The following is a 27,705-nucleotide window of genomic DNA, read 5'->3' on the forward strand; positions in this document are numbered from 1 at the left end:
AGGTCCTCTATATGACCATCGTCATCCACCGCTTCCGCTGCAACTCTGCTCTCCTGCTCTTGTCTCGCCATACCACGGCAAGCGTGCAGCCCGCTCAGATCAGTTCACCGATACCGCCGCTGTTGTGTCCTGGTGCTGCTGGCAGCAGACGGTGCAGTAGGTCTGCAAAACTGATCATCCAACCACCGCTTCCGCTGCAACTCTGCTTTCCTGCTCTTGTCTTGATAGAGAATTTCTCCATGTTGGCTGTCATGGGCTCCTGCTTCCGCTGCAACTCTGCTCTCCTGCTCTCATGAATCCACCTTGCAGGTCCTCTCATCATTCTCTATAAATATCTATTCTCATGGTATCCATCGTCAGCCACCGCTTCCACTGCAACTCTGCTCTCCTGCTCTCCTGCAGACGCCATACCATGGCAAGCATGGAGCCCGCTCAGATCACCGCGGCAGTTATGAGCATTGTAAACACCTCAAGCATTATCTTGCAGTATGTTCAGAACCAGAACCTGCAAAGGCAGGTGAGGAGGCGACGGCAGCACGGCGACGAGAGTGATGAGGACATGGACACAGACTTCTCTCAAAGTATGGGCCCCGGCAATTTGGACATCCTGGTGGTAATGGGGCAGGCTCATGCCATGGAATGCTGATTCTGAGCCCGGGAAACAAGCACAGACTGGTGGGACCGCATAGTGTTGCAGGTCTGGGATGTTTCCCAGTGGCTGCGAAACTTTCGCATGCATAAGGGCACTTCCATGGAACTTTGTGACTTGCTTTCTCCTGCCCTGAAGCCCCAAGAAAACCAAGACGAGAGCAGTCTCACAGTTCACAAGTGAGTGGCGATAGCCCTGTAGAAGCTTGCAACGCCAGACAGCTACTGGTCAGTCGGGAATCAATTTGGAGTCGGCAAATCTACTGTGGGGGCTGCTGTGATCCAAGTAGCCAATGCAATCACTGAGCTGCTACTAGCAAGGGTAGTGACTCTGGGAAATGTGCAGGTCATAGTGGATGGCTTTGCTGCAATGGGATTCCCTAACTGTGGTCGGGTGATAGACGGAACCCATATCCCTATCTTGGAACTGGACCATCTTGGCAGCCAGTACATAAACCAAATGGGGTACTTTTCAATGGTGCTTCAAGCACTGGTGGATCACAAAGGACGTTTCACCAATATCAACATGGGATGGCTGGGAAAGGTACATGACGCTTGCATCTTCAGGAACTCTGGTCTGTCTGAAAAGCTGCAGCAAGGGACTTACTTTCCAGAACAGAAAATAACTGTTGAGGATGCTGAAATGCCTATAGTTTATCCTTGGGGACCCAGCCTGCCCCTTAATGCCCTGGCTCATGAAGCTGTACACAGGCACTCTGGACAGTAGTCAGGAGCTGTTCAACTATAGGCTGAGCATATGCAGAATGGTGGTAGAATGTGCATTTGGACATTTAAAAGAGCGCTGGTGCAGTTTACTGACTCGGTTAGACCTCAGCGAAACCAACATTCCCATTGTTATTACTGCTTGCTGTGTGCTCCACAATATTTGTGAGAGTAAGGGGGAGATGTTTATGGTGGGGTGGGAGGTTGAGGCAAATCACCTGGTCGCTGGTTACGTGCAGCCAGACACCAGGGCGATTAGAAAAGCACAGCAGGGTGCGCTGCGCATCAGAGAAGCTTTGAAAACCAATTTCATGATTGGCCAGGCTATGGTGTGACAGTTCTGTTTGTTTCTCCTTAATGAAAACCCACCCCCTTGGTTCACCCTGCTTCCCTGTAAGCCAACCGACCTCCCCCATTCGATCACCACTTGCAGAGGCAATAAAGTCATTGTTGTTTCAAATTCATGAATTCTTTATTAATTCGTCACACAAATAGGGGGATAACTGCCAAGATAGCCCAGGAGGGGTGGGGGAGGAGGGAAGGACAAGGTCACACTGCACTTCAAAACTTGTTGAATGCCAGCCTTCTGTTACTCTGGGGTGTATTGGGAGGGTATTGGATCCAGGGTGATAAACAGTTCCTGGCTGTCGGGGAGAATGGTTTCATCCTCCTCCTCCTCCTCATCTTCCTCGTCCCCTAAATCCTCATCCCTGTTGCGTGAGACTCTTCCCTTGCAGGAGTCCTCATACAGGCGTGGGGCAGTGGTAGGGGCACCCCCTAAAATTGCATGCAGCTCATCATAGAAGCGGCATGTCTGACGTGGAGTGGCCGTTTGCCTCTTTGTTTTTTTGGTAGGCTTGCCTGAGCCCCTTAAGTTTCACGCGGCACTGCTGTGGGTCCCTGTTATAGCTTCTGTCCTTCATGCTCTTGGAGATTTTTTCAAATATTTTGGCATTTTGTCTTTTGGAATGGAGTTCTGATAGCACAGATTCCTCTCCCCATACAGCGATCAGATCCAGTACCTCCTGTTTGGTCCATGCTGGAGCTCTTTTGCGATTCTGGGACTCCATGGTCACCTCTGCTGATGAGCTCTGCATGGTCACCTGTGCCACGCTGGCCAAACAGGAAATGAAATTCAGAAGTCCCTGTGGCTTTTCCTGTCTACCTGGCTAGTGCATCTGAGTTGAGAGTGCTGTCCAGAGCGGTCACAATTGAGCACTCTGGGATAGCTCCTGGAGGCCAATACCGTCAAATTGCGTCCACACTAACCCAAATTTGACCCAGCAATGTCGATTTCAGAGCTAATCCCCTCGTTGGGATGGAGTACAGAAATTGATTTTAAGAGCCCATTGAGTTGACAAAAATGGCTTCATCTTGTGGACGGGTGCAGGGTTAAATCGATCTAATGCTGCTAAATTCGACCTAAACTCGTAGTGTAGACCAGGGCTAAGTCTCTCAACCTACATAACTGTAATCCAGGATTTGTATGCAATTTTGTTTCCATGAAAGCCTGATGCTAGCTGCTATGTTTAATTATGTTTCTCTTACCTGTTGCTGTAAAAATACCTTTTGCAACTCTGACTTCTTCAGATGTTCCGTTAATGCCATGCTTAGACATCCAGCAAGTACCGCTGTAAGATAAAACAAAACCAATCTCACCTTCCCAGGATCTACAGTGTTACCTTCCAATCACTGAGTCAGCCTTGATGGTCTTTCTAAATTGTGTGTATCTTGCATTTTAGCATATGTAGGGCTAGAGAATTGCTGGCATTTCTCTTCCATTATATTATGATTTAGAATGATTTCTATGGTTTTATAGTTCATGAGAATAATTTTTGGATTGCAGATTCTGCATAATCCATTTATATTTACATTTCATCTGTATAATATTTTAAGTTTCTCCATAGAAATATTCAATATTTCCTGTTGAACAGATTTAAACAGGATAGAGATCAGTTGCAATATTGTGATCTGTCGATGTCCTCTGGTTTTCCAAACTGATCTGCTAGTGACCAACTGCCATAACCCAGAGGTCGCACAGGTTTCTTACTAGGAAGGCATTTTAATATTGTCCTGTGTTCTGACTGTGAGATTGCTTTATACATGGTTTAAAGCTTTTGAAAATAATGGTGTTTTCTATTGATTCTTTTACTCCATTCTCTTTGATAGGAACATATGCTATTTAATTTTCTCACAACTGCTCTCGGCTGAGAATGACAAGCCTTAAGTCGGTGCCCAGGAGATGGAAAAATACAAGAAAAATACGTCCGGAATGTCTATCAAAATATCATTTGTTGATATCATCTCATATAGTGGGTTCTAAGATAAGCTGTAACAGAAATCCACAAGTCTTCAGGAAATGTATGTGTTGAATTTTCTAATGACCTGCTTATTGCTTTCTGGGAATAATAATGGAACTACCAAAAAGTATATGTGTTCTTAAAAGGGCTTTTTGTTTGTTTGTTTTGTTTGGGATGGTGCGGGGGTCTGTATTTCCTCAGTTCCATTCTTTGGAAATAACCAATTTCTTGTTGAGCAAATGATTTATTAGCTTTTAGTCAGCTGATGTGAAGAAAAGGCTTTCTTTGACTTCTCATTTTTTTGGTTTCTCATATGGATGTATATAATGTTCACATTTCCTGTTGTGATCAAATGGAACATGCCCAAACTTTTTTTAGGAGTGTTTGGTACAGACACCATCTGTGCATAATCTCTGTGAGCCAAAGAGCTGATGACTGAGAATAAAGAAAGGAACACTGATCTGGCCACCGTGTTTATGATGCAGCAAATAGCTCAGTCTGCTGACTATTGAAATTCTTTTAGGTTACTCATTGTCTGTCTTGGAAAGTTTTATTCCGGTATGACACCACTTGAATGTGTATATATAGCAGGGGTGGCCAACCTATGGCTCCGGAGCCACATGCAGCTCTTCAGAAGTTAATATGCGGCTCCTTGTATAGGCACCGACTCCGGGGCTGGAGCTACAGGTGCCAACTTTCCAATGTGCCGGGGGTTTCTCACTGCTCAACCCCCGGCTCTGCCACAGGCCCTGCTTCCACTCCAGCCCTTCCCGCCCCCTCCCCTGCGCCTGCCGTGCCCTCGCTCCTCCCCTTCCCTGCAGCCTCCTGCATGCCACAAAATAACTGATCAGGTGGTGCAGGGAGGGTGGGGGAGGCGCTGATGCGGGGGTCAGCTGACATATTACTGTGGCTCTTTGGCAATGTACATTGGTAAATTCTGGCTCCTTCTCAGGTTCAGGTTGGCCACCCCTGATATATAGAAAGAGAAAGAGAGAGAGAGAGAAAAGCCTGAAGCTTTCTATTTGGCCCTACATTTCTATTTAGGCTCCTAAATATAAGTGATTGGACTTTCAGAGCTACTGAACACCCACAAATCCAACTGAAGTCACCGAGGCTTGAACATTTAGTCTGTAATGGATGTGTAAATATATTCCATGCTACATATTCTATGCCCAAAATCTCCGTCCTGAGCTCAGCCCACAGGATAACACACATGGCCTTGGGGTCTTTGGCAAGCCCTTCTGAGAAATCAGATTATGCTGTAGAAGGCTAATTCCCCATGGAACAGAGCTAGAAACCTTTTTGAATGAAAGCTTGCAATTTGCCTTGTCATGAAAGGCCAGTTTTGTGAACAAGGAACTCGTGCAAGCTCCCATGAGCCCCTTCCAGTTCCTGAGGAGGGGAAGAGGCTGAGGAGAGGAGACACATCTACTTGGGAGGAGCGCAGCAAACATCTTGATATCTCTGACACAGTCAGTGGACTAGGGGATTTGGGAAGTGGCACCAGCAGAGTGATATTCCAAAGATAAAATATTCATGTTAGGCAATACATGTTTGTAGAGGAGAGACTCAGGATATAACCTGATTATGATGCCTCCTGAATTCAATTATCTACTATTCACCTAGCCTCCCATTACTAGTACAGCATAGTATGTGATGCCACTAAATGGTATATTATATACTTACGGCAAGAGGTGTGTGTAGTGTGTGCATTTGTATAAGTGATTTTTACCTATATTCATAGCAAAATGTACTCAAAGTAAAAACGGTTTTGGAGTGTGCTAGGTGGCTAGATATTTTGGATATAGGAAGGATGGAATATCAAGAATCATGTGCCTCTTCCAGGTCTCCGGGGCATGTAAAATATCTACAGCAAAATCCAAGGGTGTCTGCGGTCATCTAAACAAAGCCAATAGCAACAACACAAGCACCAGTGAAAAAGAGGGCCAGACCTTCAGCTGCTGCACATGGACAGAGCTCTTTTGCCATCAGTGTAGCTTGGGCCCATTTACACTAGTTGAGAATCTGGCCCAAAGCTTTTGCTATGTAGCCATTCTTTCATATTATTGAATCAACCACTCCACTGCATCCTAATGAGGTTTCCATCATCCTGTCCAACTGAGCAATCAGTTTCCTTTAAGAAGGACTCCTTTAAGAACCACTGCCTTGGTGATGAATGGACTGAATGTGGTTTGAAATGTGTTAAGATTTTATAGGTTTCCCATTTGGAACCCAGTGTAACTGGAGACAATTTTAGCCACAGCTGCCTTTCTTCAGGGGCTGGGCAAAGAGTACCTTGGGGCATTTTGACTGTACTTCAGCATTCCAAGGTATTGGGACTCACTCAGGAAAATGAGTCAGAGTGATAAACTCACTAGGAGAAAAAGTCAGGCTTTCTTTAGCAACCACTTCCAGTTCTCACCACATCATGCAAGAATTACATGCATAGCCTCAGGAACAGAGGAACTGCCAGACAGGATCAGACCAGTGATCCATCCAGTCCAGTATCCTGTCTCTAACAGTGGTGAACAGTAGATGTTTCAGAGGACGATACCAAACCTCTCCAGCTGGAAGTTATGGGGTAACCTGCTCACCTAGAAAGTTTCTTCCTAACCCCCAGTTAGACGTCAGCATATGCTCAGAAGTATTACAGTTTTTCTCTTCCAAGTGTTCTTGGTTTTTTAAAAAAAATCTTCACTATTGTAACAACTCTGGCTGTTATCCATATAAATACCCAGCCCTTTGTTTCAATCTTCCTATGCTCTTGATCTTAGTGACATCTTGTGGCAATGAGTTCCACAGCTAAATATGCACTGTGTGGGAAAGGATTTCTCTTTATTGCACAGCACATATTTAGCTGTCACAGCCCTTGCTTGGCCACTCAGCAGAGTAGGAGGGTGTAAGTGTCAGATATTGACTCTTGCTATGATAGTTGGAAGAGGGGCTACTCACCAATATTTCCCCATGCAAATAAACAGGCAGCACCCCCATCCCTCAACTCACTGTCCACACTAGCTGGACAGGTGAACAGGGACCAATAAGCTTCTTTATGGTAGAAGGAGAAGTCACTTATTCTCTTCCTCCCAGAGGAGCAGGGAGGGACTTGTGCCTGAGTCCCCATTTGTTCTCTAGTCTGTTCATGGGACTGTGCAGCTACAAACTGCTGCTTGCTCGCTCAGGGCTGACTGTAAAGTCATTGACTGTAAAGCCACAGCACTGTGGTTTGATTTCAGCCTGCTTTTCCACTTGGCAAATGAAGTGAAAATTCATTTACAGCAAATATTTCCAGTTCCAGGCTATTGAACACAGAACCATAGAATATCAGGGTTGGAGGGGACCTCAGGAGGTCATCTAGTCCAACCCCCTGCTCAAAGCAGGACCGATCCCCTACTAAATCATCCCAGCCAGGGCTTTGTCAACCCTGACCTTAAAAACCTCTAAGGAAGGAGATTCCGCCACCTCCCCAGGGAACGCATTCCCGTGCTAAATATGATACTGTGAACCACAGAACATACAGGGCCTGATCCCAAGCTCTTTGAAGTCAGTGAAAAGATTCCCCTAACTTCAATAGACTTTGGATCAGGCCCATAGAGAGGAGAAATTGTATTTCCTGGCTGGGAAGCTATTAACTGTTTAGACACAACTGTTTAGAACAAATACTTTGGAGGTGTGAGAAGTGTGGGTGGGGAAGAGGAAGGCAGAAAATTTCCCTAGTTTCCACCCCCTCCTTAATAATTTGCTGCTTTCATATCACTGCACAGTGTGACTATACAACGCATAATAACATGCTAATGAGACGCTGTAGCCAACTTTCATATCCCAGTTACTTGGCCATGTTACATTACCCCTTAAGACAGAAACGGCTCAGTCTATACAATGGGTTACATTTTCACAGGCGTCACAGGCTAAGCTCCACAGAAGTCTAGTTGAAATAGAATGCCATTGTGCTGCGGGGGCAGTTGATGGACATATCGGAATCTCATTTTTATGCATGTTTTCATCTTTAAAATGTCACAATCGTTTTTTGCCAGTGGTAAGTGGCCAAAGAGGGCCGAGACAGATACCTTGTCTAAGTGTGCCACTGACGGAAGCTACAGTCGCTTGGCCAAAAATTCCAGATAACTCAATCAAGGATAACTCCTGAGTGATGACACATCCTGGCAGCAGTAATGAGGGAAGGGGATCAGAGGAGGGCTCTTCGAGAGTGTGTCAAAGTTTTCTGAGTGTGATCAGCTCACCTAACTCAAGGCTCATAGACGCCCTCCTATTCTAGAGTGTAGCAGGCCAGAGATAATGGGTTTGCTACTACATAGGAATGACCACTGTCACAGTTCAGGGCAACTGCACCTGTATGCCCCCCTCGTGGTCTACCAAGAGCACCCACTGCAGGCTTCCAGCTCCTAAGCTATCACCTCTCTTCAGTAGAAACCACTTCTTCCTTCCTCCTGACTGGAATTTTTCAGGCTGCATAGTTCCCTGCCTATACTATGATATCCCCAGCAAGCCAGATTGTGCTTTGCTTTCTCTCCAGAGACTATGAACAGCATAATGACCCGTAGTTATAAGTTACCATACAGCTCTTTATAATCAAGCATATTTATTCTTAAAGTGCAAGCATTACAGAGAAACACAATAACACTCCCCGCTCTCTGCATGTGCATACTAAAAAGCTTACCAGAAGTCACTCCAACTCCTACCGCAGGGTCTCATATGTGTCAGTCCTTCAAAACTCCCCAACTGGTTTTCCCAGTGGTTACAAGTTCATAACTGTCTCAGAAACAGAACAGCCATGAATATTTTAGCCTTTCCTTTATATAATTTTGGCCTTTGATCTTGTTCTCATATAACAAGCGATCAGCAGACAATGGCTTACCTCAGGCCATTGTTTCAAAAGGCTGGGTATTTACATAACTAGAGGTGCGGAATTTGCATTCACCTCCCCCCAGGAAAATCACTTCATATACTTATTGTTCCAAACGTCCATTTCTGTCTGGCACATTGCTCAATAGAGTCCTTTGAACCCCCAGGTCTTGCACATCTCCGCCCCTTAAGAGGTAACATACAATCCCAGCCCTCAATAATACATAAACCATTCATTTAATATAATGGACCAGTGGTTCCCAAACTTATTCTGCTGCTTGTGCAGGGAAAGCCCCTGGCGGGCCGGGCTGGTTTGTTTACCCGCCAAGTCTGCAGGTTCGGCCGATCGCGGCTCCCAGTGGCCGCAGTTTGCTGCTCCAGTCAATGGGAGCTGTGGGAAGCGGCGTGGGCTGAGGGACGTACTGGCCGCCGCTTCCCACAGCTCCCATTGGCCTGGAGCAGCGAACCGCGGCCACTGGGAGCCGCGATCGGCCGAACCTGTGGACGCGGCAGGTAAACAAACCGGCCCGGCCTGCCAGGGGCTTTCCCTGCACAAGCGGCGGAACAAGTTTGGGAACCACTACAATAGACCCTAATGACAATTAAACATAATTCAAAAAGATCTCTGCAATGAAATTGCAGAAAATTGCCATAGCTGTCACAACCACCGCCCCTTGGGAATCTCCAAAAATCCAGTCCTGTTCTCCTCATGGGGAGAGGCACTGGTGCTTCATTTATAAGCGGAGCATTTAGACCTTACCCAGAAATGCTTTGTCCCATGTGCCACACCACTACTGGCCACAGGAAGGGAAAACTGTTTCCTAGCTGCCACAACCTACTGCCCAAAGGTGTGGTCCTGTGAATAATGTCCAAGGGCTGTCACCAGGCTCCAACCATAAGGACAAATCTCAACCCATCCGAAAACATACCTAACCTTGCAACATCCGGATACACGATCATAAAGCCAGCAACCGAATGCGCCTGTGCAACAAAATGACAAAATCCACAACCCTGCTATCCCCAGCCAAAGAAAGAGTCTCAGTCTGGAGCAGCCACAACAGAGAGGGAAGGTCCAGCACCCACACTCAGGAAACCCTACCATGTTACCTGCAAATCAGGAGATGTAAGATGATGCAGGGAGAAGCAGGAAAAGGATTTCCTTTCTCCTAGCAGAGCCCTTTACTACAAGCAATCGCCAATCACAGCACTTATTGCAGGGGTTCAAAATTGTTCCTTGTAAGGGTGACCCCCCACAGGCTGTAGCCTCCAAGTTCCAGCCCAGCAAATGTGCACCAGTGGTAAGAGTCTGTGGAACATAACTGTGGGCTCCAACCAGGAGGAAATGCAAAGAAGGTGAGGACACCTACCAGGAAATAAGAGCCATTTTTTTCACTCATGGAAAAACCAGGAAGAAATTAAAAACCAAGAAGAAAGAAAAATTGGTTTCAAGATAGCAAGTTCGGAACAGTTCTCCTTATTGATGTGTTAATGTGTTAGTCATCTTACTCAGATATGGAGTCAAAACAATTCCAGGCAAGAAGAGAATGCAACAGCTCAGAATTGTTTCTCCAAAGGGTAAAGCAAATAATATATTTCACATCTTGGTTTGGGACCCATTTCTGCATTCCCCTCACCACCAAGACATAACTGTGAATTTTAGGTTCACAAGAAATGTGATAGCAAGACCTTAACAGGAAAAAAGAGCTATGACACCATCTCTCTACATTTTCAAATTCTATGAGCTGTGTTCTTCAGGACCTCACACTATGGGGTCATAATGGTTCCGCCTGGCCTTAAACTCATCTGATCACTGTGACAATGTCTGTGAATTATTACTTTACAGAATACTGAATTTTAAATGTGCATTTAAATATTTTGGCAAAAGTTTTAGTGCAACTAAAATGATATGGTAAAACATACATCATATGTTATAGCGTGTTAATGATTAACTGCCTCATTATATCTCTGTTGACTTAGTGGGAGTCTGAAAAGAACTGTGAGGTTCCTATTCCATAGTTCAAAAAAATCAGACCATTCCACATAGGTGCGTTTTTTCCAGCACTCTGCATTCTGTGTCCTGAACTCTGTTTCATGCAACTGATTCTTCTTCAGTGGTTCAGGCCGCTCACAGACCCACAAAAGTAAGATTCTCTTTTTCTGTACTACTTATTTTATGAAGGTCTGATAGAGAACAGCTGGAGGGAGATATGAGTATTTCTATGCTTCCTAAAAGATTACTTTCCCAACTGGGAACCGAAGAACTAAGTTTTCAGCCATTAAATCATAGGGATATTTCTAAGAATTATCTAATTACTATCTCGCATTTTTGAAACTTACTTTTTGTTGGAAGATTTGAATCAAGCAAAGGATTTGGTTAGTGAGCTATGTCCTGAATGCTGCAATAAAACTGCATGTAGGCAACAAAACTGCACTAAGATAGGATTTGAATGTTAATTGCAAAACACAAGCAAATGCTAAAAATACCAACAAATGAAAATGTTTGCTAAAAATGAAATGAAATGAAGTTGGTAAAATGAGTTCTTGTGTTAATGGGGAAAGGGAAAACTCATTCCATATCAATATATTGTGTTGATTTTATGGGGTGAGTTTATAATGGATTTTCTCTTCAAAGTGTTTAAAAATTACACTAGATTTCCAATAGCAAAAACCTTTTAACAAGGAGGGAGTCTACTAATAGACCTCCTGGGGTCTCTTCCAACCCTAATCATCTATGATTCTATAATAGGGAAAACCATAATACACTTTACTGGTTTATTATTCATCATCTGTAGAGTTTCATTTATACTGAGTCACGTTTATCACTTGCATGGAGGCAAGAGTTCCCGCCTGATCATCCTTTTGAGGACGTAGTCCTCCCACCCACCCTGTGATTGTCCTGAGATCCAGAGGGAAATTCTCTGAGTCTTTGTATCCCTGCAGCAGGTGTGAGTTGTTGAGCAAGGGCGCAGGGCCGCCACACCACGCCCCTGTCTCCCATGGCAGCACTGCTTCATTATCTTTAGCACAAAGATTGAATGAATTGTTCTCTGTTGTTATTGAAAGTCACGAGGGGTGGGAGGATGGGGGCAGTGAGGGAGGCGCTTGCTGTTAAAGTTTGCTGGAGTGGAGGATAAAGAATTCAAAATCCCTCTCTCAAATTTCAAGTCATCTCACCCTACCTAAGAAGGGTGGGTGGGGAAAAGTAACACCCCCAATATACTAACTGCTTCCAGGTTGCCAAAAATCCAAACCATCTTCTGCACTTTAATGGGTGCTAAAAGTCTGAATGATCCCCTGCCTGGCTACCAAAACTTCCAGTGTCCTTGCTGCCACATAATTTAAGGCCTTGGGTGTGATTTGGAGTCTCCTCGTAGGGGCTCTGTTTTGCTGAAAAAAAATCCAAGATACAATTGAATCTGCCTAAGCTGAGGAATAAGGGACCTGGAATGGCAGCGGAACAGCAGGAGTGTGTGTGTCCATGTGTGATTTCCTCCTTCCCATAGATGGTAATTGGGTGGGGTGGAGTCTTTGGTGCCTTTCTGGGAAAGGCCTGAAACCATGTAAGTCTGACTTCAGGTTTATGCAGGAGAAGAAGCAGCTTCTGTAGCTGCAGAAACTTGTGGTCAAAACTAGATTGACTATTGCTGCGGGGAAGCCCAGAGCTGGACTAAAACTAAAATTAAGTGCAGCCCTGTCTTGGACCACCCCATGTCCCAAGAATGATGGAGGTCTCTCATTCCTTCCCCTAAGTGGCTCTGTGGACCATTCTCAGCCCAATGGGCACTAGGTATTTTGTTCTCCTTCCTTCAGAGAGCAACTGTGGGGCTGCATTTCCTCCAGCAACTGGAAGCTGATCTCTTTCAGCCAACTTCTTTCCCCTGAAATATTGTGGCTGTCTGGGTTCAGTGCACGTCTATGTAACACCAACAGCCCCCGGTCATCTGCAGGTGGGATCAAACCTGGGACCTTTGAAGCTTAATGCATGAGCCTCTACTGCAGCAGCTAATAGCCATATGGCTCTTAGCTAAGGCTGTAGAGCAGCCTCATTAATCTCTCTCTCTCTAAGTGGTCTCGGTGCCACTAGATGGGACAGAACATCAAACCCAGGAGATGTATGGATTACTTCTGCACAGTCCCAGCCATGTACAGGTTATCTAGGACCTGCCTTTGGCTGCCTTGGCATAACCGTCCGACTTCTGGCCTCTTCCTGTGTTGCCCACATTAGGTAGGCCTTTGGGGTCCTGGAAGCTCCTGAAAGAATACCTGCTCAGTGTTGCCAAGCAACCATTTTGCTGTCTCATTTTTTCCCCCAGCTGCCACATCTGGGCTGTTGTCTGTGGGAGCTGCTTCAGAGAGGCTCTGAAAAAGCAAGGAGGTTACATAAGATACACTGGCAGAGCCGGGTGTGAAAATTCTCAACAGCACCTGCCTTTTCTACTCTTGGGTCAAGGCAGTACTAACCATGCCACATTGTTCCTGGCCACAACATTTCCTCACTCAAACACAAACAAAAACAAACAAAATAACCCATCCTAAAATAGAGGCATTTAGAGAGAAGAAAAGAAACCAGTCTTCTCAACCCCATGAATGTAAGTTAGGGGATCAACAAATCAGTGAATATGGAAATCCTGAGTTTTTGCTCATCCTTTAACCAACCTAAATTTTTTCTCAGGTTAAGAAATATTTTCATAAGGAACTTGCCCACCCCCCAACTCCTGAAGCAGGTGCTCTGGCCACACTGACTGCAGAATGTTTTTAATGGTTAACCAGAAAGAAAAGTAGTAACGGGCAGAGAAGTGACGGTGTCTCATCACGGCATAATCCCAGGGGCAGAGTGGAGCATAGGTGTGATGGATGTGAAGCCGCTCTGTAACAATTTGTGACTATTATATGTTCTGTTTGTCTGGCTGTTGTAAGTGGGACTGCTGTATGAATACAACAGGTTAATTCAAGCAGGAAGGAGGACGATGGCTTCAGAGAAACCCATTTACGCACACTGGAGGGACAGTGTCTAAGCCATTCTTAGTGAAGTGCCACCTCTGACACCCTGCTAAGCTCACTGGACAGTTTGTCAAGGGAGAGAGGGTCTCAGCTGGCAGTCACAGGGGTGATCCAAGCCAGGAGAACTGGAACAGAGAATTTTGGCTGGATTAAAAAGGTAGTCCCTCAAAAGAAAAGTCTGTTGGGAAACCGACTGAGACCAAGACCTTCCAGAGAGCAGAGGTCTGGGGTATGTCTTTAGGTACAATGGCCACGAGTATAGACACTTTATTGTTCTAAAGACCTCTGCTACGACTTGTCTTGTTCCTTCTGTTAAGATTAAACCACACCTTGTTTTAAGAAGGCTGTTTGGGGTCAATGTACTCACGACTGGCCACAAGCTCTGTAAGGGAAGAACCACAGGTAACCAAACCCAGTCCAGGGTAAGCACAGTTGATCCACAAGGTGCTGTAGTCCAGGACCTGGTTTATGAGTGGAAGAATTATGTGATTCCACCCCAGGGAATCACAGGAACAAGGCCTCATATCTGAGGTGTGTGCATTCAGAGTGGGGGTCAAAACAACAGTAAGCAACTATCAAATGAGTAGCGGCTGCTGGCCTACATAAACTTGATAGCTCTTTTCACCACATTTCCGTCTCAGATTCTCCCTTCTCCTAAAGACTCCTCTAAACCTAATCCTCACAGAAATCACGACATCATACACTGGTAGCCACTAGCATTTCTTATAATTCTGGAGGTGCCTGGTAGTGACTCCATAGTTAAGGTTGGAACTGGTCATTCTAGAAGTAGCGACAGGAAGGCCCACTTTGCCCCTCAGCAAGGCAGGGTTCAGCAGCAGGAGGGCCCACAGTAGTTTCCCGAGCAGCTGGGTCAAATCTGTATGTGAGCAACTGGTGCATTCTTCTTCTGCCTCTTCCAGCATGGTGTTGGTGGGGCCCCAGAGAGCTGTGTGTTCTGGAGTTAAAACTTCCTATAGAGTCACTGAACATCTCATCCCTCTCTGAGCTATTGTTTCTATTGCAGACTCAGGTGAATGTTGCAGTATCTTTTTTTGTATTAAAAATACTTTTTAAAAAAATACATAAGCTGTGATTTTGTTGTAATCATATGACCCCAGGAATTGGTACCTTAGGCACAGTTCTATAGTGGGTATGCATTAATCTGGCCCTATACGCAGAGGAGCTTTTGTCTTGGTTTTAACATGGAATTTCATAGTTATTGATGTTGTATTAGCATACTACATGTGGATAGTTTTACTACACTAAATTTATTAATTCCAGATATTCACAGAATCACAGAAATCAGAGACTGAAACAGTCCCATAAATCATCCAACACTGACTTGCTTGTGAAATTCACAGGCTCTATCTGGTAGCAGTCAGTTGATGAACGGAGTAGTTATTTACCAGTGATTTATAAATATAGAGTTTTGAGCTATGCACAAAGGGTGGGAGTTTCAAAAGTGTTCAGCTTTGGCCTATCTTTGTTCCTACTGGCGTCAACTCACTTTAATAAGAACGGAGGTAATTCAACAATGGAATTTTTATATGCAGTGCTCCCAGTGCTAGACAAATATAATAGCTGCACTTCGTAGATGTGAAACTAAGACAGAAAACATGCCATCTATAATTCCCCATCGGGATGTAATACCGATGTGGTTATTAGCAGCTATTAATTACTGATTTCTATAAAAGAGATGATTAAATAATGTACCAGATTGAAGAGCCTTTATTAATGTAATGCATTTTGAGCAGATAAAAATAGAGGTCGGTTTGCCAGACCTCCACCCCCGCCCCCTCAAGAAACAATTGATTAAATATACATTTGCAATATGGAGATTATCTTCTTCCCACAGGAAATGGACAGTCTGGATTCTGTCTGAAATGCAGAAGTGCAGTGGAAGCTGATATGATCAGACTGAAGAATATGCTGTATCTAGCTAGTGCCCAAAACTGTCTTAGCTATCCTGTTTTCTCTGGAATTATCTTCAATGCTGAAGTAAGTATACAACATACCAGTATATCAAGAAGGAATGTCTTTGTCCGAACCTACTATATATTATTGGATAAAGAGACTAACTGTTGGATTTTTCTACCCAAGAATTCCAAAACGGTCTTTGACATTTTACACTCTCAGCTAGATTTTTTGTAAGGAACGTTTTATACTCTCAGCTAGCTAGATATGGCTTGGATATATTTGTGAAATTCTAAAAAGTTAAATATATAGAAAAGGTATATGTGTTACCATTCAAAACCCCTCACTCTAGATCTACCTATTGTTTTGAGAGAAAAATTTGGCCTAATATATTGTCTTTCTTGAATCAAGCCCCCAGTTCATAAACTAAATGTATCTGGACTATTATTAAAAGATAGAAGAGATGGGAGAATGGATAGCTCATGGAATTTAAAGATGTATAGTGCCTGTCAGGTCTGTGTAATAAATTTAAATTCAAGTCCAATTATCATTAGTGGCAATGAATCATTGCTATAGTTATTTGAAAGCCTATGTGAAACAGTTGGGGGTCTCAGCCCAGTTCTTAGTCAAAACAATTTCTGCATGACAAAGCCAATCAGCATGATTAATTTGCATGCTGTTGGTAAACTCAGCATATGAGCCAAGGACTGAAATATTCCACTACTATCCCATGGTGACCGGAACTGAGGAAGCTGGAGGGGGGGAGGTTAATAACGAGTCACGATTTGTGAATCTAACACAATATTATTCCACTATGTAGGTGCGGAGAACAGAGAAAAGGATAGTATTCTACTCAGTCCTAAATCTACCCTCAATCCAAGGATAATGCTAAAACATTCTCAGTTTAATCATTATGAATGCTGACATTTAAATCTTCACCATCAGCCTTTATTTTAATGGGGATGAATGGGGAAGTTGATGCTTACAGATCTCTTGTTTTCAGTCAGTCTAATGTTGATCCCTTCAGCTCAAAGCTACAATGGCAGAATGAAGAAGCTTGCAGGGTCACTGCCTGCATTCTGTGGGTAAACAGAGGATTTCAGACTCCAAGGCTGTAAGATATACTAAAAGCATTCATAACAATGTGCATCAATGGAGAAAATAACTTTGGGAAATACATGAAGCTTACCTTTTGGTTTACGAATGTAAAATAAATCCTATAATATTTGCCAATGGGGGACGTTTCCTCCCCACCCCCAGTACAACAAAGTGAATTGAAAGAAAATCTTGATGTTATTCAGCTATAAACACTAACCTTCAAAAATTCACCACGGTTAAAGAAAGGAGACTACCATACTTCCTCTGTATGGGTACTCTCTCATGTGTACATACATACATACATACACAAACAAACTAATATGATCATGTTCATAATGATATATTGTTGTTTTTTTCAGTGCCTCTGCAATTGTCTGTATGGCTAATATACCCACAACAGAACTGTGACATTTGTTGAAGATCTCCAGACCATGACCTCCCTAGTCAGCACTTCTCATCTCCAACTAGCTGCTTTTGCTTTTGGTACAGTAGGCTGGATCTTATGCACCATTTCAATGGGGCTTGTGGAATGGAGAGTATGGCATGTGGACAACACCACCATCATCTCCTCTGGCATTGCATGGGTGGGAATATGGAAAGTTTGCTTCATCAGTTATCTTCACGTCTCCTTTGACCTTAAAGAACAGATCTGTCATAAAATGAATGACTATGAGACCTCCATCCCCAAAGCAATTTTTGTTGCTCAGGGCCTCCTGCTGATTGCCATGGTTGTCGGTGCACTGGGAATGGCTTCCACTATATTTGCTCTGAGGAGTATTTATATGGGAATACTTTACAAAACTCAGATCATCCGTTTTTTTCTAGTGGCTGGATTCTTGTACCTAGCTGCAGGTCTTTGTGTCTTAATTCCAGTGAGTTGGAATTTCTATTCTGTAGTGCACAACCAAACAATCTCCTTTCCCACTTCTTTCTACATGCCCTCCAGCCCAGTGGCTCAAGAAGTTGGTGCTGCTATTCCTCTTGGGATCATCTCTGCCATCCTACTGCTGATGAGTGCGACTTTCTCTTTTTCTTACAAATTTCCTGTCACCCCAAATGCTGGGGTGTAATCCTGATAACAGAGACTTGAACTTTGTATCAAACAGGTGGAGCATAATTAAAATATAAATATAATGACCCAGGAGCTGCATGTTAAGGCCTTATCTGGATCTTATTCTAACTTACAGTGGCATTAATATTTGGGTATTCAAACCAGCTGAGTACCAGTAAAGGCCATGGTTAGTGCGTTTGCACATAAAACAGTTAATCCTATTAAGTGCCACACATTATCAAGGACTCACCAATGAGATGAATGGTTGATTTGTGCCACAGCTGCTGACTTTGAGCATTTGTTATCATCTACATATATGGATTTTATTCATGTATTAAAGTTTAGAAACATGAAGCTCTTTAATATGTTCAAGGAATTGATGTTGTTCCACTGAATTAGGTCCTTCCACTATTATGCACCTTGTGCAACTATATTTTCTAAATGTGAACTTGTCTTTTTTTGTTCCCAAGATATTTTTGTCCTGCATAGAAGACTTTCAGTGATATATCAAGAAATCTAGTACATACCGTAGTCAAACTCAACTTGAATATCATTGCAATTGTATTATATGAGTCTCCATGTATTGTACTAAAGAGATCTTACTAGTTACTCTTCTATCTGTAGGGTGCCCTCTAAAGTTGATTGTATTTGATCCTATATTTATTTGTATGTCTTTACTTTGCTTGCTGCAAATCTTCACCTGAAGATATGATGTGTTATCAGTTCCTCATTTAAACAAAAGATCCACAAAGTCTGCAAACATATGCTTCTTGATCAGAGACTGCACTAATTCAAAAAGGAATGTGAAAGGGGGAAACATCTTTGACCAGTGTCATTACTAGGATATTTCTTGTGTCAAAATCTGTTCTTTCTATCATCAGAAATACATGCATGAAGCTTTTGGTGGCAGCAACTCTTTTATATGTTAATTGGATTTTTTAAAATGTCCAAAGCACAGCAATAAACCAGAGAAGCCCACAAAAATCAGGGTTTCGGGGAACAATGGAGCAGTAGTGGAAAGAGACCTTTTATTGAGTAAAGTCCCATGAGAGGCCCTGAATTTTCAAATCTCTGTTACAAGAGTCCTAGGAATATAAATGAACATACATACATGAAGATTCATTGCTTTAATTACAATGCGTTTTAGAATATACTCATGTAAACGTTAACAGTAGAAGATGTAGAATGCCAACAAACCAGTTCTTCTGACTGGCAGTTATTATTTTTGGTAATTATTTCTGCTGTTGCTTTTCATTCCTAATTTCTGAGGTTAAAAAATTGAAAATGATGAAAGCAAAGCCAAATTCTTGCAATTCTTCCAATTTTCTACTTCTGGGGAGACATGCAACCATATCCATCTTCTCCCCCTGCGAATCAACTCTACTTCTTCCCCCAATCCTTTCAGGATCCTGTTCAAAATTGCCTGATTTGGCCAATTCTGCCTCAGTTTCACCCATGTAAACAGAACATGGAAATTATTAGGCTTGCATGGGTATGTGACGAGGGAATTTGTTTCTTCATTGACACACTGTGACTTCCCCTAGACTATCCCATGAACCTGGCCTCCCTCTCCTACCTCTCTGTTTCCTCTGCTGCTAGAACCAGCTTTCTCACTGGTGCTAATTTACGGTCTCGCCACTGTGGCTAGACAGCCTTTTCCTCTGCAGCTTACACCACTTTCAGTAGTGTATCTCCAAAGCTCATCTACAGTACTAAAGTACTAAACTACGAACATTTTCTGGCAAAACATTTTTAAAGTTTGAAATTTAATAAAAAGCAGCAGCAACACAGATGCTGATGAGTTTATTTGGACATAAAATGTGTGTAATTCCAACTGTTTTCCTCGACCACATTCACTGACCCATTGGGTTGGGATTTTTTTCATTCTTCTTAGCTAAAACAAAAATATATAGAAATTTGGGTATATGGTGGTATTGTTCCACTCAGTGCTGATGGCTGTTTGTTCACTGTGTCCTGCGGTGTGACTTTGAAGCACTGTTTGTATGGAACTTCTGAGCTCTACAAGGTCTGAACTGTAAAGTAACCAGGACTATGATAAGATGAGAGAGACAGCCAACCTACCAGAAATCTGTGTTAGGGGTTAGAGCACAGATTTCAAAGACTGTTGGACTAGCTCCTTTGATTATCTGAAAGCTTTGGGTGGCTCCCATTGTTGGATCATATTAAAGAAGTTCTGTATTAAAATCACAAATGAGTTTGATTCCCCATAGTTTAAATTCCAGGGTATTACTAATTAAGAGGTCTCTTGGTTTTTGGTACTGTTTCTCTCCCTCTGTGTGTGAAACTTGCAAGCTGCTAATTGCGTTAGTACATTCTAAGACAGAGTCTGTTCTCAAAGCAATTCACACAAAGAGAGACTCAAAGCAATACTCTGTAACAACAGAAACAGCATATAGAGACTCCCCACCCTTTTGTTGTATTAACAATTGTGATTAAAATAGAGATAGAGGATGTATGTGGATGGATGCTTCGTGTGGATAGTAACTGAATGATCAGGGAGGTGCCAGCCTAAGAATCCAGTGTCCATCGGCTGAAGAAGGCGTCAAGTGGAAATAATCAGAGGACCCCCGGAGGGCAGACTGGAATCCACGCAACAGCCTCAATAATGGGAGAACCAAAGAACAAGATAACACCTGGCAGCACGGAGCTGTCAGGAATGTGCCATCTGCTGATTGATTCAGCAACAGCATGATGAAGCAATTCCCACAGACTGGCCTAGGAAGAAATTCCTATAAAAATGGACTCTAGAAAGTGAGAGTTTTGGGGTCTGATTCTGCAAACCAACTTCCAGGAGCATCAGATGAGCATCTGACAAGGCCTTGCTCCCTACTTATGTCCAGGCCACCTGGCCAGTGGCTTGGCATGAGCAACTCTATGATAACAACCTTGCAGAACCTGTGTGTGTGTGTTTGTAGGAATGAATGTGTGAATAAATATGAGATTGAATGGAACGTTTTATAGCTATAACTAACTGCTTACTATGATTCTTTCTGTATTCACAATAAATGTGGTATTTTACCTTTTTCCCTTTAATAAGATCCTGCTGGGTTTTATTTTATTGGTATAACACCACTATCTTTGGATAATTGGGGTTGTACTGTTTGCCTGTGTGTATTCCTGAAACAGTATTTATTTCTTTACAAATTTCTACAGCATATAAATGCATATATTGTTATTTATTAACCTGTCCCTCTGTGCAGTTCAAACTTAATATCTAACAGCAATAGCACCACTATCCTTAGTGTGTGTTTATGTACATAAAACATAGGTCTGTAGTCAAATACCATAGAGTTTTAACACCCTGGACGTCTCCCAAAACAGAAATGAAATTTTGGCCCCATTGATATCAATGGCAAAACTACCATTAACTTCAGTGGGACCAGGATTTCAACCTAAATTTTACTGAATGTTTTGCTTATGAAGATTAAGATTCTGGCATCCGGAAAAATTTAAGCTGTTGGTTTTTTTATCCACAAATGTGGTACAGTCCATCAGCTGTAGTGCAGACTTCTCCATGCTACCTTACTAGTGACCTTGAAACTGACCTGTGGGTTCCACCCTGTCTGGGAATGCTAGTCTCCATACTAGCTCAGTCTACAAATACACCCAGTCCTGTTTTATTTTTCTGATCGTGGTTTGGTGTTTTGGATTATCTGTCTGAAACTTTCACTGGTGTAACAAATGTCTGTTTAGGAGGAAAAGAATTATTTGGGGCTTTTCTTTTAATTGACTAATGAATTACATCAGTCAATCGATATGCATTAAGAAGGAGAATACACCTTTTTGACATTTTAGGAAACTGATTTGTTTGTAACATCTGCCTCACTTGCCTATTTGTTGCTCTGATATCAATTGAAAAAGCAATTGACGTCATTGGGAATAGGATTAGAATCATAGAATCATAGAAGATTAGGGTTGGAAGAGACCTCAGGAGGTCATCTAGTCCAACCCCCTGCTCAAAGCAGGACCAACACCAACAAAATCATCCCAGCCAGGGCTTTGTCAAGATGGGCCTTAAAAACCTCTAAGGATGGAGATTCCACCACCTCCCTAGGTAACCCATTCCAGTGTTTCACCACCTTCCTAGTGAAAAAGTTTTTCCGAATATCCAACCTAAACCTCCCCCACTGCAACTTGAGACCATTGCTCCTTGTTCTGCCATCTGCCACCACCGAGAACAGATTGTGCCCTAGCAGACTGTAATACACTGGAAGTGTCTCTGTGAAAATTGTTTGGGTCACACAAAAAACTTTTTTCAAGAAAAGTAGCTGCAGTTTGCCGATGTAAAATTAAAAAGAACTTAACATGCCACTTTTTATACGCCATTGGTTATTGACAGATGTTTATTACGCAATTCCCAGCAGTGGTTGTTTAAATAATGGACCAAACTAAAAAGAACATAATAATCCAATATATTGTGAAAACATACAAAGTGAATATCTGACTGGCTGAATATACCTTTTTTCTGGGAAGAAGATAATCTCCATTAGTACAATGAGGATTATTCCCAGTTACAGTTGAAACAAAGGAGAACAGGAGAGGCTATATTGCAGAACATGCTCTTTCTGACAGGAAAGCAATACACATTTTTGATCCAACAATTTTTCACAAGGGCTATAACTTCACTGCTGATTTTGGGTACTTCTATTTCTTAAGGACATACCAATGTGAGGAAGAAATGTTTTTGTTCTTATATGTGTTATGGGATGCTACTGTGGAGAGAGATCAGAGAATGACTGATCTCCTTCCTAACATTCCAAAATCATTTTCCAGCCACTTACACATAGATTCATCTTCAGTACAGAATACAACGTAATTTTGTATAGTGTCTTACTTAAAAACTGCAACATAAAACCCTTTGCAGAATTAAATTACAGTGGCAAAGTTAATATGGAAAAAAAGCAGAGGGAATAAAAATTAAAAGATGTGGGAAAGGGAAAAAAGAGATGGCTTCAATGAGATTTGAAAAGACTTGGAGTATAGGTGTTATGCAGAGACACAAGATGGCTGTTTCAGATGGCAAGGGTTTCATAACAGAAGGCTCTCTCACCAGATTGTATGAAAGGACCAGAGAAAAAGCAGAGACGCAAGGTCAGATATACAGGCCTGTGAGGCAGACTGGAGCAAATCTTGGGAAGTTTGTAAAAAGAGGGCAACCTTAAACTGAATCCTTAAATAAACAGTGGAGTTATTAAAGGATACATTGCTTTAGGAATATGAAATAAGCAATATGGCTTTAGAAATTAAGGACTTAATTCTGCAACTGTATTGAGCAGGATATATTTATATGATTAGCCCTATTGAAACCTTAGTAAGTGTGCCAAACCTTGCCCCAAAAGCCTATAATAACTATCCCAGGGCCTTCTCTCTCTTAGTGCCTTGATCAATTCTTCACCTTCCCTTCCTGCTCTTTGATGGCATAAAATCCTTAAAAAGCTCTCTCTTGATTTTTTTTTTTTTTTTAAAGTTACAAGGCTATTTTAGAGCTTAACCCACTCTGGTCTTACCTGGAAAATTTTGAAATGCCACATGTAATTTCCTGAACTTTAGGAGATTAAAATACTTCAGAACAAAGATTTTTTTTGCTAATAATAAATGTTCAAGTTTACCTTGTATAGAATATATCTGGAATTCTGTACTAGACTAATGAATGCGCTTGTGGCAAATTGTTCTCTTAAAATAACATACTAATGGACATGAAAATTATAGGCTCCAAGTCCATTCAGATATCCACTAAGGAAAACTGAACTGAGATTCCTTTTATGAATTTCACCATCAACATTGCCAGACACAGCATCAGTTCATAAAGCCATCTTTCTCTCACTAAAAATATTCCCATTCCCCTACTGATTCAGTTTAGTCCCATCTCCTTACTGGAGAGAGGAAGGATGGTCTGATAGTTAGAGTGCTAGCTGGGTAGAGCTGGGTTCAGTTCCCTGTCCTCCACACACTTCCTGAGTGATGTTAGACAAGTCACTTATGGCTATATTTTAAAATGTATTTAGATGCCTAAACATGCAGATAGGTTCCTAGTTGTATTTGAATGGGAGTTATGCATCTAGAAGCTTTTGTAACTATAGGCTACTAGATGCATCGTTAGCTGCCTAAACACCTTTAAAAATCTGTGTCTTAGCTCCACATCTGTAAAATGGGGTAATAGTACTTCCCTACCTCAGGGAGGTGTGATGAGGATAAATACAGTAAAGATTGTGAGGTGCACTGATACTATAGTAATGGAAGCCAACTATGCGCTTAAGATAGATCCATAAATTCTGGAACTAGCAGAGTGGGGAGTGCTACCACACCCGCTGGCTTGAAGTGGTTGCCATTAAGTACAGGATTTATAGTTTGGTTCAATAGCTCTCAGCACTCCCACTATACAAATTGTTCCAGTGCCCTTGGATAAATCTGTAGAACACTGGGTTCCTAACTAAAAAGCTATCCTCAGTGATGAAGAATTAATTCATGCATATATGGCATTATGTGGTGCTAAATATTAATAATGAGCAGGGATCCTAGTTTTCTGTGGTAACCCCACCCCCAAAATTCTCTGATAAAAAAACCTAAAAATCCACTTTTTTCCACAATTAAAATGAAACACTGAAGTTTAGTTTCCCTAGTCACAATATATATTAGGTATTAGATGAACACAATGTTTTACTGATATACAGCAGAACCCCATTTATTCAAGCCTCCATTATCTGGCTCTCCATATTAACTGAACCATCAGCCACCCAGGGCTCTGAGCCCTGGGCAGTTGGTGGGGTTCAAGACAATTAATGGAGGCTCAGATAAACAGGATTCTACTTATGTTTTTATTTTTTTCACAAAATGTAATAGCTTAAGATTCTCTCTAAAAAAGCAAATTCCACATTTTTCCATGGCAAACAGATTTCAAGGGTCCCTGGGAATGAGGGTCAGATGCAGAACAAGAAAGGATTGTGGACAGAAAATGGAATGTTATGGGAAGCAAGGGGATACAGAGAAGAGAAGAAGGGAAGTGAAGAGGCATGGGCTCCTGGGCACTATGATAATACATATAATCAATAAAAACAATATGGCAGTGGGGTGGACGACAATGGCTGGGGCGAATATGAAAGAGCAAAAAAAAAATGAGAAAGAAGAGGCTTTTCAAAGAGGGTAGAAAATATAGTGAAGAAAGAGCAGAAGGAAATGAGAGAAAACGTTATGGAGAGAGACCTGAAAAGAAAAATACAAGGGCCTGATCCGGTTCTTCTGGTAACATTCCCACTGATTTCAATGGCAGCAGGAGCAGGCCTGTGGAGTACCTGGTTACTTGCTCTCCAGTGTCCAGGGAGGAAGCCCGTCCTCCTAAAGCCAAAAGTCTCCGATGTGGGTGGAGCTGAAGCAGAACCAGACTCCCTGCGCTTGGGTTTGTCTGCTTCCCAGCTGGCTCAGAACCCTGCCCACTAGTTGCCATGGCACCCAGGGAAGAGGCAGCAGGATTTCCCTCGGAAAGGCCTGTAGAGGCCCTTGGCATCTCTGGCAAGTACTGGGCCGTTGCATGTACATGTGTGCACAGGGCTGGATTAACTCATCACCGGGCCCTTGGCAAACAAACTTCTGGCCAGCTAAATTAGATGCTCTAGTGACATGGATGCTTTCATATTAACCCTGTTCAGGCCAGCACAGCTACACTTGTGAGCTATTAAGCACCTCCAGCTCCCGCTACACAGATGTAGTTGAGTGAACTCCCTCCTGTCCGGAGGAGCGGGGTGCCTTGGTGCAGGACCTGTCTCCACAGCAGCGGCAAGGGGGCGCAGTGCTGTCCACTGCATTGCCCGCTCAGGTTTGGCCCAGCTTTCCTTTTGTCATGACAGAGGAGCAGCCAGGCCAAATTTGAGTGAGTGGCATTGTGACCTAGCACGTGGGCCTCTCCATGAATTTGGCTTTGCCGAATCTGGCCCCATATGTGTTAATGTGTGTGCGTATAAAAATACAATATATTATTTTATTTATATTCTGCTTCATTTCAGTGGACCTGCACTTGTCTGCATTTGCCCATGACAGGATCCGGGCACTTCTTGAAGATCTCCAGACCATGACCTCCCTGGCCACTAGTATTCACCTCCAGATAGTTGGCCTTGCTTTGGGTACGTTAGGCTGGATCCTGTGCATCATCTCAATGGGACAAGTGCAGTGGAGAGTGTGGCATACAAGTAACACCACTATCATCTCCTCTGGCATCGCTTGGGTAGGCATCTGGAAAGTTTGTTTTAACAGTCACGGCAAAGTCTCCAGAGACCTTCAAATAATGTTCTGTCACAAATTCCGTTTCAATGGTGCCTTCATTCTCCAGTAAATTTCTGTTGCCCAGGTCCTTTTATTGGCTGCTACAGTCCTGGGGGCACTAGGAAAAGCTTTCACTGTCTTTGCTCTGAGGAATATTTATATGGGAATTCTTCTCAAAACTCAGACTGTCAGCTTTTTCCTAGCTGGGGGAATCTTGAAAATATTTACGGGTGTCTGTGTCTTAATTCCAGTGACCTGGAATTGCTATTCTGTAGCATACAATTGTGCTATCCCATTTTCTTCTTTCTACATGCCCTCCAGCCCAGAGGCACAGGAAGTTGGTGCTGCTATTCCTGTTGGGATCGTGTCTGTCATCTTGCTGATGATGAGTGGGCCCTTTTCCCTTTCTTACAAACATCCTGTGATGCCAGATGTTACGGATGCTTTCTGATAACAGACTTGAGCTGCATGAGAGAAAGCTGGAGCATAGCTACAAGACAAACATAGTAGCCCAGTGACTTTGTGTGTTCAAGGAGCTCTCTGGATTTGCAGTGACATTAATATGTTGGTATTGGAACATAGGGGCACACCAACACAGTATGTGATTAGTGATTTTCACTTAAACAGTTATTCCTAATAATTACGAGACACTGCTACGGACTCAACATTGAAGGGAACTGTTGATTCACTCTACAGTTGCTGACTGCTATCATTTGCCTTCTATATACATGAACTTTATATTTTTATTTTCTTTTAAAATAGGTATTTAACTTTTCATTGTTGACCTGTTCATTTAACTGAGTTTTTCCTACTGTAATCAACACCTGACACTAAAGTCTTTAAATCAAGATTGGCTGTCTTGCTAAATGATATATGTGCAGCTAGTTTAACCAGAAGTTATGGCCTCTGTTATGCAGATGGTCAGACTAGATGATCATAGTGGTCCCTTATGGCCTTCAAATCTATGAATGCCCTATTTTTCCATCCACCTTGCATCCTGACACACATTTTTTGAGTATAATGAGATGATTAACTAGCTTAATCTGTTATTAATGCAGTATCCATCACATTTTATGCTCTGATACTTAAGAGCCAGCAAAGGGAGCATGAGTTAACAAATCCTGTTCCTTTAGAGATTAATTGCTGACTTTATTGATGACGATGATGTTGAACAAAAAAGAGAGCCACAAATTCCGGGGCTGGGGGGAAACATTCATTACAGTGTTGTTAAAACCAGCAACAAATCAAACTACTGTGGCCGAATGAAAAAGGACAACGTTGACAGAGAAAATGTATTTCTTTCATGCTTTTAAAAAGGCTTTACAAACAATGAGGATTTTAGGTCAGCCCAGTCTGGCTGATTGATTTAAGTGACTGAACTCAGGCTTAGGAACAACTCTACTCTTATGCCAGCTCTGATACTAGTCTTCTGTGTGTTCTAGGGTGAGTCACCTAACCGGTCTCTGCCTCTCTTTTTCCTTCTCTAAAATGGTAACAACACTTATCTAAGGGCAGGTCTACACTACTGCTTAAGTCGACCTAACATACATTGCTCAGGGGTGAGAAAAAGCCACCCCATGAGTGACGCAAGTTTTACACTGTCCACACCCACACTGTGTCGGCAGGAGACAATCTCCTGCCAACATTGCTTCCGCTGACGGGTGAGCGCTCTCCCGTTGGCATAGCGCATCGTCTTCACCAGATGCGCTACAGTGGCTCAGCTGCATTGGTGCAGCTGTGCTGATGTAGCGCTGTAGTGTAGACTTGCTCTAGATCATAGGAATGTTGTGAGGGTTCATTCATGTTTGTAAAGTGCTTGTAAAATGGAAAGCGCTG

General features: G+C 42.8%; 2 protein-coding genes across 2 annotated transcripts; both read left to right on the forward strand.

The window, feature by feature from the left end:
- Positions 1–16,975: 16,975 nt before the first annotated feature.
- On the forward strand, positions 16,976–17,614 carry LOC141983092 (claudin-34-like). The gene has a single exon (XM_074945814.1). The coding sequence runs from the start codon at positions 16,976–16,978 to the stop codon at positions 17,612–17,614; it is 639 nt and encodes a 212-aa protein (XP_074801915.1).
- An 8,064-nt stretch (positions 17,615–25,678) lies between these two features.
- Positions 25,679–26,320, forward strand: LOC141981380 (claudin-34-like). The gene is given in 1 exon segment (XM_074943088.1): positions 25,679–26,320. A coding segment is annotated over 1 exon segment (642 nt).
- Positions 26,321–27,705: the final 1,385 nt, after the last annotated feature.

This window comes from Natator depressus, chromosome 1 (assembly GCF_965152275.1).
Source record: "Natator depressus isolate rNatDep1 chromosome 1, rNatDep2.hap1, whole genome shotgun sequence".
In the NCBI taxonomy this organism is placed as follows: Eukaryota; Metazoa; Chordata; order Testudines; family Cheloniidae; genus Natator; species Natator depressus.